The sequence below is a fragment of the Mustelus asterias genome, chromosome 18 (genome assembly GCF_964213995.1).
Source record: "Mustelus asterias chromosome 18, sMusAst1.hap1.1, whole genome shotgun sequence".
NCBI classification, from domain to species: domain Eukaryota; kingdom Metazoa; phylum Chordata; class Chondrichthyes; order Carcharhiniformes; family Triakidae; genus Mustelus; species Mustelus asterias.
Window position 1 is genome coordinate 88,953,864 of NC_135818.1, and position 12,895 is coordinate 88,966,758.

Sequence of the window (12,895 nt, forward strand, 5' to 3'; positions counted from 1 at the left end):
GGCGGAAGGAGCCGAGCGCGGGAGGATGGGCCCGAGGGGGGGGGGGGGGGGGAGGTCGGCGCCGGAAATTGCCGATGGAAGCGGAAGTGCCCTGGGCTGCCGGGGGCGGGGCCACCCGCTGGAGAATGAGCGGAGCTAAAGGGGAGCCTGGATGAAGCTGGCGTTTCCCGGGTTAATTCCCGCACAGAGAGCGGATTGTCCGCGGCCCAGCTGCTGTTCATTCCTCCATTTGAAATCCCAGGCCGCGATTGTGAGCCGGATGTGAAGGGTTGCCCTGGTAATGGTGACGCGGCGGCCGGTGTCCTGGTGACAGTTGCCGGGGAGACCGGGCGCGCAGAGCCCGGATGGCCAAGCACCCGTGTTCAGGGGAGTGTCGGTGCGGCTGCCACCCCCTGGTGGTGCCCCGCAGTCAGTGCTGGAGTGAGAGGGAGGTGGGCAACTGGATCCAAAAGCTGGGCTTCCCCCAGTACAAGGTGAGGGGAGGGGCTGGGCCTAATAGGCACATTTCCACTCCATCTGACGAAGGAGCAGTGCTCCGAAAGCTAATGGCATTTGCTACCAAATAAACCTGTTGGACTTTAACCTGGTGTTAAAACTCTTACTGTGTTCACCCCAGTCCAACGCCGACATCTCCACATCATGACTAATGGGCAGCACAGTGGGTTAGCACTGCTGCCTCACAGCGCCAGGGACCCGGATTCGATTCCCGGCTTGGGTCACTGTCTGTGTGGAGTCTGCACGTTCTCCCCGTGTCTGCATGGGTTTCCTCCAGGTGCTCCAGTTTCCTCCCACAGTCTGAAAGCCGTGCTGGTTAGGGTGCATTGGCCGTGATAAAATGTGTGGAGTTACGGGGAGAGGGCCTGGGCAAGATGCTCTGAGAGTCAGTACAGACTCAATGGGCCAAATGGCCTCCTGCAGGGATTCTGGGATCTTTCCTTAGAAAACAGGAACCAAAAATGTTCACAATATTCTACATGCGGTCCAAAGTTTGTTGTTGTGTGAGATAATTCACTGCGACAGCAATCCAGTGGGAAAGCAGTCCGCTGGGGGAGATGTCCATCCAGCCAGTGGGCAGAGATATCCACATGGACAGATATACACCCTTCTTAGGCAGTCCCACAAGTTTGAGGATGATTTGTTTCCACTCCAGTTCTCAGGGTTCTGAAATTGATGAAAAATCCAATGTAAATCTGCAGACTCTATCACATGAGGGATGGGTGGTTCTGTAATGGGCGGATAAATGGGCTGTTTGCAGGTTTATACGCTCCCTCCAATGTGTCTGTACGTTCCTGGTGAATGTGTTTGGTGCCTTCCTGAATAAACCATGTTGGTCAGTCATAGGGCAGGGACTCACTCTCACATGGGATATTGCGCCTTTTCAGGGATGCTATGTGCCCAGGGAGCTATCAACCATGGCAAGCAGCCATACATCAAGGCAAATTGGTCCATGGGTGATATACATATTAGGACCAACCTGGGCAGATATATATCTGGTCAGCTATATCCAAGGCTAAATTGGTACGTAGGTAATTATGCATATAGGGGATATCCATCCAGATACATACCCATTCAGATATCACTGAGGCACACTGACAGATACAGACCCAGGAAGATATCCATCTGGACGGATATATACGATGGGAGTCATGATGTGGAGATGCCGGCGTTGGACTGGGGTGAACACAGTAAGAAGTTTAACAACACCAGGTTAAAGTCCAACAGGTTTGTTTGGTAGCAAAAGCCACACAAGCTTTCGGAGCCTTAAGCCTCTTCTTCAGGTGAGTCAGCTATATCCAAGGCTAAATTAGTACGTAGGTAATTATACATACAGGAGATATCCATCCAGATACATACCCATTCAGATATCACTAGGGCACATTGACAGACACAGACCCAGGAAGACGCGTACCTCCTTCCCCGCATATCTGACATGGTTAATCAGATTGCGAAATATCGGGTGTCCTCCACCATCGACTTAAAATCTGCATACCACCAGCTCCCTATCCGCCCAGAAGACCGCCAATATACTGCCTTCGAGGCGGATGGCAGCCTCTATCACTTCCTTAGGGTCCCCTTTGGCGTCACCAATGGGGTCTCAGTTTTCCAGCGTGAGATGGACCGAATGGTAGACCAGAACGGGCTGCGGGCCACCTTCCCGTACCTGGATAACGTCACCATCTGCGGCCATGATCAGCAGGACCACGACGCCAACCTCCACAAATTCCTCCACACCGCCACACTCCTAAATCTGACATATAATAAGGAGAAGTGCGTATTCCGCACACGCCGCCTCGCCATCCTTGGTTGTGTTGTGGAAAATGGGATCATCGGTCCCGATCCCGACCGCATGCGTCCCCTCCTGGAACTTCCCCCTCCCCACCAGCCTCAAAGCACTGAGGAGATGCCTGAGCTTCTTCTCGTATTACGCCCAGTGGGTCCCCAATTATGCGGATAAAGCCCGTCCGCTCATCAAATCCACCTCTTTTCCCCTGACGGCAGAGGCCCGCCTGGCCTTCGACCGCATCAAAGCAGACATCGTGAAGGCCACGATGCACGCTGTAGACGAATCCATCCCGTTCCAGGTGGAGAGCGATGCGTCTGACTTCACCCTAGCTGCCACCCTTAACCAGGCGGGCAGACCCGTGGCCTTCTTCTCACTAACCCTCCAAGGCCCTGAAATTCGACACTCCTCTGTCGAGAAGGAGGCCCAAGCCATAGTGGAAGCTGTACGGCACTGGCACCACTACTTAGCTGGTAAATGTTTAACAACACGCAGCGGGGCAAGATCAAAAATGATAAAATATTGAGGTGGAGAATCGAGCTTTCCACCTACAATTACGACATCTTATACCGGCCCGGGAAGCTCAATGAGCCCCCAGACGCCCTGTCCCGGGGAATCTGTGCCAGCGCACAAATAGACCAATTGCAGACTCTCCACAACGACCTCTGCCACCCGGGGGTCACCAGGTTTTTTCACTTCATTAAAGCCCGTAACCTGCCCTACTCCATTGAGGAAGTCAGGTCTATAACCAGACACTGCCAGGTCTGCGCAGAGTGCAAGCCGCACTTCTATCGGCCAGACAGAGCACACCTCATAAAGGCCACCTGCCCTTTCAAACGCCTAAGCGTCGACTTCAAAGGCCCCCTCCCCTCTTCTGACCGCAACATATACTTCCTCAACGTCATTGACGAATATTCACGTTTCCCCTTCGCTATTCCCTGCCCGGATATGACCTCAGCCACGGTCGTCAGGGCCCTGCACAGCCTCTTCACCCTGTTCGGTTTCCCTAGCTATATCCATAGCAACCGGGGATCCTCCTTTATGAGTGATGAGCTGCGACAGTACCTGCTCTCCAAAGGCATAGCCTCGAGTAGGACCACCAGCTACAGCCCCAGGGGGAACGGACAGGTAGAGAGGGAGAACGCGACAGTCTGGAAGGCCGTTTTACTAGCTCTGAGGTCTAAAGGTCTTCCAGTCACCCGCTGGCAAGAGATTGGGATCGGGATCGGGACCGATGACCCCGTTTTCCACAACACAACCAAGGATGGCGAGGCAGTGTGTGTGGAATACGCACTTCTCCTTATTATAGGTCAGATTTAGAAGTGTGGCAGTGTGGAGGAATTTGTGGAGGTTGGCGTCGTGGTCCTGCTGATCATGGCCGCAGATGGTGACGTTATCCAGGTACGGGAAGGTGACCCGCAGCCTGTTCTGGTCTACCATTCGGTCCATCTCACCTGAAGAAGGGACTTAAGGCTCCGAAAGCTTGTGTGGCGTTTTCTACCAAATAAACCTGTTAGACTTTAACCTGGTGTTGTTAAACTTCATACGGATATATACGCACAGGCAAATTTACGCACAGGCAAATTTACGCACAGGCAAATATACACCTGGGAAGATATACACTTGGACAAATATACATTGGGTCAGTTAGACACCAAGACAGATATACACTCTGGTAAATATACATGCAGCCAAATGTATACCACGAAAATATTTGCACCAACAGAGATAAATCTGGTCAAATATATGGTTGGGAAAATATACATGAGGCCTATATGCACAGGGATAAGCTTATACCCAGGAAAATGTATATCCGGACAATATACACTGGATAGATACACCTGGGAAAATACACACCTAGGCTGATTATACATCCAGACATATACCGGAGCAAATATACAAATGAAATATTCCATGGAGAATATGCCAACTAAATACCTCGGGTAAATATGTAGCCACCAAATATGCTCCTGGATAATGTACTGACCCTCAGAGAAACCTGACCCAACTGACTTGTGCAATTCTGATTTCCAACTATGATTACATGACCCAGCACTCCAGTCTCACCCATCCTCCCTGTTCCTCACTCCCATTCCAAATGAACCCTTGTGTCATGTTGTTTCTGTCCTTTATTGCAGGATTGTTTTATATCAAACAGAATCAGTGGCAGGAAACTCATTTTTGTCAACTGCTCTACCCTGCCTTGTATAGGAATCACAGACTTTGAACACATGAAGGTCAGTCAGCTGGTTTATAAAATTACTTGTCTGTCTCCTGCTGGTGTACCATCTTAAAGTCGTATGCTCTGTCTGTTTGTATTGCCATTAGAAATTCCAACATCCATATCTTTGTTTGAAATCTGACCTCTTGTTACCCCATCAACTGTAGAGAAATCTTTTCTTTATTCATTCGTGGGACATGGGCACCATTGGCTGGCCAGCATTTATTGCCTAGTTGCCCTTGAGAAGGTGGCGGTGAGCTGCTGTCTTGAACCACTGCAGTCCATGTGTGTAGGTACACCCACAGTGCCATTAGGGAGGGAGTTCCAGGATTTTAACCCAGAGTGATGGAAATTGGCTGCTGTGTTTTCTGCATTAGAATTAGCCATGGTAAATGTGTGGGGTTACAGGGACAGGATGGGGGAGAGGGTCTGGGTAAGATACTCTGTCAGAGAGTTGGCGAAGACTCGATGGGACAAATGGCCTCTTCCGCATTGTAGGGATTCTGCGATTCTATGATTGGAGCAGAGACTGGGTTAATGCTGGAGGATGGATACATGGATTTTAGTAAGGCGTTTGATAAGGTCCCCCATGGTCGGCTTATGATGAAAGTAAGGAGGTGTGGGATAGAGGGAAAGTTGGCCGATTGGATAGGTAACTGGCTGTCTGATCGAAGACAGAGGGTGGTGGTGGATGGAAAATTTTCGGATTGGAGGCAGGTTGCTAGCGGAGTGCCGCAGGGATCAGTGCTTGGTCCTCTGCTCTTTGTGATTTTTATTAATGACTTAGAGGAGGGGGCTGAAGGGTGGATCAGTAAATTTGCTGATGACACCAAGATTGGTGGAGTAGTGGATGAGGTGGAGGGCTGTTGTAGGCTGCAAAGAGACATAGATAGGATGCAAAGCTGGGCTGAAAAATGGAGTTTAACCCTGATAAATGTGAGGTGATTCATTTTGGTAGGACTAATTTAAATGTGGATTACAGGGTCAAAGGTAGGGTTCTGAAGACTGTGGAGGAACAGAGAGATCTTGGGGTTCATATCCACAGATCTCTAAAGGTTGCCACTCAAGTGGATAGAGCTGTGAAGAAGGCCTATAGTGTGTTAGCTTTTATTAACAGGGGGTTGGAGTTTAAGAGCCGTGGGGTTATGCTGCAACTGTACAAGACCTTGGTGAGACCGCATTTGGAATATTGTGTGCAGTTCTGGTCACCTCACTATAAGAAGGATGTGGAAGCGCTGGAAAGAGTGCAGAGGAGATTTACCAGGATGCTGCCTGGTTTGGAGGGTAGGTCTTATGAGGAAAGGTTGAGGGAGCTAGGGCTGTTCTCTCTGGAGCGGAGGAGGCTGAGGGGAGACTTAATAGAGGTTTATAAAATGATGAAGGGGATAGATAGAGTGAACGTTCAAAGACTATTTCCTCGGGTGGATGGAGCTATTACAAGGGGGCATAACTATAGGGTTCATGGTGGGAGATACAGGAAGGATATCAGAGGTAGGTTCTTTACGCAGAGAGTGGTTGGGGTGTGGAATGGACTGCCTGCAGTGATAGTGGAGTCAGACACTTTAGGAACATTTAAGCGGTTATTGGATAGGCACATGGAGTGGCACATGGAGTGGGATAGCTTGATCTTGGGTTCAGATAAAGCTCGGCACAACATAGTGGGCCGAAGGGCCTGTTCTGTGCTGTACTGTTCTATGTTCTATGTTCTATGAGTTCCAGCAATAAGTGGGGAATAGACCTGAATGAACAGTGTTTGGGTTAAGAGTGTCGTGTTGAATAGGGAGAGCAGTGCCAAGTCATAAGAAAGGCAAGTTTAGTCAAAGGGGAAGGGTAAGACTGGAGAGCTGATTGTGGAAACCTTTGAGGAAGTGGTTGATTTGTCAAATATTTCTTTTTGTTTTAGGAGTTCCTTAGATATTGATGAAGTTTAGGTGTTAACTGTGACTCAAAGGTAGCTGGTCTCTCAATCAAAAAAAAATTGGCAAGTCATGTTGCAGCTTTATAGAACCTTAGTTAGGCTGCACTTGGAATATAGTGTTCAATTCTGGTCGCCATACTACCAGAAGGATGTGGAGGCTTTGGAGAGGGTACAGAAAAGATTTGCCAGGATGTTGCCTGGTATGGAGGGCATCAGCTATGAGGAGAGGTTGGAGAAACTTGGTTTGTTCTCACTGGAACGAAGGAGGTTGAGGGGCGACCTGATAGAAGTCTACAAGATTATGAGAGGCATGGACAGAGTGGATAGTCAGAAGCTTTTTCCCAGGGTGGAAGAGTCAATTACTGGGGGGCATTGGTTTAAGGTGCAAGTGGCAAGGTTTAAAGGAGATGTACGAGGCAAGTTTTTTACACAGAGGGTGGTGGGTGCCTGGAACTCGCTGCCGGGTGAGGCAGTGGAAGCAGATACGATAGTGACTTTTAAGGGGCATCTGAACAAATACATGAATAGGATGGGAATAGAGGGATATGATCCCCGGAAGGGTCGGGGTTTTTAGTTCAGTCGGGCAGCAAGGTCGGTGCAGGCTTGGAGGGCCAAAGGGCCTGTTCCTCTGCTGTAATTTTCTTTGTTCTTTGTTGTGGATTTGAGGCATTTGAGAACTCCAGGCTTACACTCCGAGAGAGTGTCAGAGGTGCCGTCTTTAAGATGAGATGTTCAACCAAGGCTTTGTCTGCCCTCTCGAATTTCCACAAATTCCTTAGCATTATTTCAAAAAAGAATGGAGATTCTCTCTGGTGTCCGAGGCAACATCTATTCCTCGACCAGCCTCATTTCTGTTGGTGGGAGCTTGCTGTCATAAACTGGTTGCCACATGCCCTGCATTACAACAGTGACTACATTTCAAAAGTATTTCAGTGACTGTTCAGGGCCTTGGGATGTCCTTAAGTCAGGAAAGATGCTTTAGAAATGGAAAATGTTTAAAATGAATTGGCACACATCAATTATAATGTGGCGGTGTGTAAATTCTCTGAGGGGTGCTGTTCTCTGCCACGCCCCTCCTTCACCCATCACCTTCTGCCTTCAACTTTTGAATTTCTACTTCTTGACTTTCATATCCAATGGGTTTTCCACCTAACCCGCACATCTTTGGACTATGGGAGAAAACCGGAGCACCTGGAGGAATCCCACGCAGACATGGGGAGAACATGCAAACTCCACATAGACAGTGACCCAAGGCTGGAATTGAACCCGGGTCCATGGCGCTGTGAGGCAGCAGTGCTAACCACTGCCTTTAAGACTCTCCTTGGAACCTACCTTTTCGACCAAGCTTTTTTATCATCTCTCCTATTATGTCCTTAGGCGGCTCAGTCACAGCATTTTGTTTGTTTTTCAAAAATGTATTTGAGGATATGAGCATTGCTGGTAAAAGCAGCATTTATTGCCCATCCTAATTCCCCCTGAGGGTGGTGGTGAGCTGTCTTTCTTATTACTGCAGTTCATTCGTAGGTACACAAACAGCACTGTTATGGAGTTTCAGGGTTTTGACCTAGCAATGGTGATTATGCTTCTGTTAAGTGACTTGGCTGTGTTTTTTTATATTAAAGGTACTATGTAAGTGCAAGTTGTTGTTGTTTGTAGGTGATTTGCCGTGAGATTCGGAAACTGCTGGATACCGAGGAGCCAGTCTGGAGTCGGAGTATTTCCAAACCCCGCAGGGATCCCATGGGCCTGTTTCTGGAGCGCAAGGCTCCAACTGGAACCAAGGCTAATGAACTGACACTGGAAGAGTTCCTGAAGGAGATGGATAACTGAGTCGCCTCCACACTCAGTGCAAATTGGGAGGATGTTACCTGCTGTTAGGATTACAAAGAAACATGGGCTTTTCAAAATACCTCTCTGAGGAGGAGACCAACTGCAAAGGGATTCTAGAAAGTGCTGTTATCAGCTTTCTGTGTTTCACATATTATTGTGTGTTCGTTGGTATGTCATTTTGTGTGCGAATGTGTCTTTGATCTCTGTGATTTGGTCATCAGTTTGTTAGGTGAATGAATTTTAATTTCTGCTGCAAGTATCCTGTGACGAACCTGCATAAATGTTTATTATATAATATCGATTGGCTCCAATTTGAAAGTATCACATGTTTTCTCTGAATGTAAAGGGTTTGACACTAGCAATTATCTTGTACGAACTCAAACTTTCTTTGTTGTGTGACCATCATCCTGTTCTGATGGTTAACCATAGTTGCAGTAAGTTGCCCATTGGTGGATTTCTTTCATTCATTTACAGGATGAGGGCATCGCTAGCTGGACCAGCATTTATTGCCCATCCCTAATTGCCCTTCAGAAGGTGGTGGCTAGCTGACTTCCTGAACCATTGCAGTCCATGTGGTGTAGGTACACCCACCATGCTGTTAGGGAGGGAGTGGCTTGGATGGGAACCTCCAGGTCCCCATGTGTCTGCTGCCCTTGTCCTTCTAGATGGTAGTGGTCATGGGTTTGGAAGGCGCTGCCTAATGAACCTTGGTGAATTCCTGCAATGCATCTCGTAGATGATACACATGGTTGATATTGTGCATCAGTGATGGAGTGAGTGAATGTTTGTGGATGGGGTGCCAATCAAATGGGCTGGTTTATCCTGGGTGGTATCAGTCTTCTTGAGTGTTGTTGGAGCTGCACTCATCCAGGCAAGTGGGGAGTATTCCATCACACTCCTGACTTGTGCCTTGTAGATGGTGGACAGGCTTTGGGGAGTCAGGAGGTGAGTTACTCGCCACAGGGTTCCTAGCCTCTGACCTGCTCTTGCAGCCACAATATTTATATAGCTAGTCCAGTTCAGTTTCTGATCAATGGTAATCTCCTGGATATTGACAGTGGGGGATTCAGCAATGGTAATGCCTTTGAATGTCAAGGAGAAATGGTTAGATTCTCTCTTGTTGGAGATGGTCATTACCTGGCACTTTTGTGGCATGGACGTTACTTGTCACTTGTCAGCCCAAGCGTGCAGTGATGTCCTGGAGCTGAGATGATTGACTTCCAACCACCGCAACCATCTTCCTTTGTGCTGGGTATAACTCCAACCAGCGGAGAGTTTGCCCCCGGATTCTCATTGATTCTAATTTTGCTAGGGCTCCTTGATGCCACACTTGGTCGAATATGGCCTTGATGTCAAGAGCTGTCACTCTCACCTCACCCTAGAATTCAGCTCTTTTGCCCCGTGTTTTAACCAAGGCTGTAATGAGGTCAGGAGCTGAGTGGCCCTGGCAGAACCCAAACTGTGCATTAATGAACAGGTTATTGTTAAGCAAGTGCCGCTTGATAGCGCTGTTGATGATCCCTTCCATTGCTTTGCTGATGATTGAGAGTAGACTAATGCGACGGGAATTGGTTGGGTTGGCTTTTTGTGTACAGGACATACCTGAGCAATTTTCCACATTGTTGAATAGATGCCAGTGTTGTAGCTGTACTGGAACAGCTTGGCTAGGGGTGCGGTAAGTTCTGGAGCACAAGTTAGGGTAAATGTATAGTGTTATGGGGATATGGCCTGGGTGGGATTGTAGTCGGTGCAGACTCAATGGGCTGAATGGCCTTCTGCAGGGTAGGATTCTATGAAGTCTTTAATATCACTGGAATATTGTCAGGGCCCATGTTTGTGCAGCAAAGCCATTAACTTCCCCCATGTCTAACAGTAAAATGTCACATGCTACAAGCTAATCTACCACCCAGATCTATCTACAAATGCTTTAGGGCAATGTAACAAGTCTTTACATAGAACATAGAAAGCCACAGCACAAACAGGCCCTTCGGCCCACAAGTTGCGCCGATCACATCCCCACCTCTAGGCCTATCTATAGCCCTCAATCCCATTAAATCCCATGTACTCATCCAGAAGTCTCTTAAAAGACCCCAACGAGTTTGCCTCCACCACCACCGACGTCAGCCGATTCCACTCACCCACCACCCTCTGAGTGAAAAACTTACCCCTGACATCTCCTCTGTACCTACCCCCCAGCACCTTAAACCTGTATCCTCTCGTAGCAACCATTTCAGCCCTTGGAAATAGCCTCTGAGAGTCTACCCTATCCAGACCTCTCAACATCTTGTAAACCTCTATCAGGTCACCTCTCATCCTTCGTCTCTCCAGGGAGAAGAGACCAAGCTCCCTCAACCTATCCTCATAAGGCATGCCCCCCAATCCAGGCAACATCCTTGTAAATCTCCTCTGCACCCTTTCAATGGCTTCAACATCTTTCCTGTAATGAGGTGACCAGAACTGCGCGCAGTACTCCAAGTGGGGTCTAACCAGGGTCCTATAAAGCTGCAGCATTATCTCCCGACTCCTAAACTCAATCCCTCGATTAATGAAGGCCAGTACGCCGTACGCCTGCTTGACCGCATCCTCCACCTGCGAGGCCGATTTAAGAGTCCTATGGACCCGGACCCCAAGGTCCTTCTGATCCTCTACACTGCTAAGAATGGTACCCTTCATATTATACTGCTGCTTCATCCCATTGGATCTGCCAAAATGGATCACCACACACTTATCCGGGTTGAAGTCCATCTGCCACTTCTCCGCCGTGAATACCGAGGTAAAGTATTCATTAAGCAGCTCCGCCATTTCTAACGGTTCCGCACAAACTTTTCCCCCTTCACCTTTTAAGGGTCCTATGCCTTCACATCTCATCCTTTTACTCTTGACATATTTGTAGAAAGCCTTGGGATTCTCCTTAATCTTACCCGCCAAGGCCTTCTCATGACCCCTTCTCGCTCTCCTAATTTCCTTCTTAAGCTCCTTCCTACATCCCGTATACTCCTCTAAATCCTTAACACCTCCTAGCTCTCTGAACCTTCTGTACGCCTCTCTTTTCTTATTCACCAGGTTCATCACAACCTTCGTGCACCACGGTTCCCGTACCCTACCAACACCCCCCTGTCTCATCGGAACGTTGTCATGCAGAGCTCCAGACAAACATTCCTTGAAAATCCTCCACTTTCCTTCGGTACTTTTCCCCAAGAATGCCTCCTTCCAATTTACCCGTCTAATTTCCTCCCTGATGACACTGTATTTCCCTTTACTCCAGAGAAACACTTTCCTAGCCTGCCTGATCCTATCTCTTTCCAATGCTATCGTGAAGGAGATAGAATTATGATTGCTATCCCCAAGATGCTCACCCACCGAGAGATCCTCCACCTGTCCAGGTTCATTAGCCAGCACCAGATCAAGTACAGCCTCTCCTCTAGTAGGCTTATCCACATACTGTGTCAGGAAACTCTCCTGGACACACCTAACAAACTCCTCTCCATCCAAACCCCTAGCCCTAGGGATATTCCAATCTATGTTTACTGATGATTGATCTAGTTCACATCAGATTTGCAACGTACCAAGTTTTGCTCGCCCAGGTTCAGTGAGATGCAGATACCTGCAGAGATCCAATCCAGCTCTACCCCACCACCATCTATTCAGACATTTCACTCTCTCTGATTCGTTAACAACTCATCCAACATCCAGTCCTGAATGAGGAGACATGTTCTTCAAATGACTATTGGGAAGACGGTTTTTGATCCTCCCCACTTACTGGATTCCCTATACACTGGCTTCACCTCTCTCCCTGGCCACTATCTGAGGCTGAAGCAGATTGTTTGCAACCTTAATGTCGTTTGTGATCCTGAGATAAGCTTCTGACCACATTTCCTGCGTCCAGTTCTGTAAAACTGATCAGCTGCTGGAACCCTCATGATCAGGGCGGCATGGTGGCACAGTGGTTAGCACTGCTGCCTCACAGCGCCAGGGACCAGGGTTCAATTCCCGGCTTGGGTCACTGTGCGGAATCTGCATGTTCTCCCTGTGTCTGCGTGGGTTTCCTCTGGGTGCTCTGGTTTCCTCCCACAGTCCAAAGACGTGCTGGTTAGGGTGCATTGACCAAGCTAAATTCTCCCTCAGTGTACCCGAACAGGTGCTAGAGTGTGGCAACTAGGGGATTTTTACAATAACTTCATTGCAGTGTTAATGTAAGCCTACTTGTGACTAATAAATAAACTTTACTTTTCATCAAGGATTTGTCACCTCTAGACTTGACTATTGTAATGCTCTCTGGCCCCTCTGGACTTCCCTCCATCCTGGACTCCTGGCATTTTGACCTCTGAGATTTGCTGTAGTCTCAGCAACAGCCACCAGTCCACTGAGTATTAAACGGTTACAAGGCTGTGTTCCTCACCCACTGTTTTGGTGGCGTGGTGGGAAACTTAAGCATCTGAAAAATCCAGTCCCATGTTCCAATGTCCGTAATGTGGCTGAGTGGGTTCTCTGCCAGATGGCTGAGGGATCAAGTCACACTCCAGAGACCTCAGCTATAATCATAGAATCATAGAATCCTCCAGTGCAGAAGGAGGCCATTTGGCCCATTGAGTCTGCACCGACCACAATCCCACCCAGGCCCTATCCCCACAACCCCATGCATTTA

General features: G+C 48.5%; 1 protein-coding gene across 1 annotated transcript; it reads left to right on the forward strand.

The window, feature by feature from the left end:
- The first annotated feature begins 332 nt into the window (after nucleotides 1-332).
- On the forward strand, nucleotides 333-10,177 carry LOC144507363 (sterile alpha motif domain-containing protein 15-like). The gene is made up of 3 exons (XM_078234564.1): nucleotides 333-473; nucleotides 4,420-4,518; nucleotides 8,077-10,177. Exons 1-3 carry the CDS (start codon nucleotides 345-347, stop codon nucleotides 8,248-8,250), a joined length of 402 nt encoding a protein of 133 aa, XP_078090690.1. The 5' UTR covers nucleotides 333-344; the 3' UTR covers nucleotides 8,251-10,177.
- The last annotated feature ends 2,718 nt before the right edge of the window (nucleotides 10,178-12,895 follow it).

What these genes read in the sequence shown, in the direction of transcription:
- LOC144507363 (XM_078234564.1), top strand. Translation starts at nt 345, where the DNA reads ATGGCCAAGCACCCGTGTTCAGGGGAGTGTCGGTGCGGCTGCCACCCC. An exon ending in TGGGCTTCCCCCAGTACAAG is followed by an intron (nt 474 to 4,419) that starts GTGAGGGGAGGG and finishes CCTTTATTGCAG; the next exon opens with GATTGTTTTATATCAAACAG. An exon ending in CAGACTTTGAACACATGAAG is followed by an intron (nt 4,519 to 8,076) that starts GTCAGTCAGCTG and finishes TGTTGTTTGTAG; the next exon opens with GTGATTTGCCGTGAGATTCG.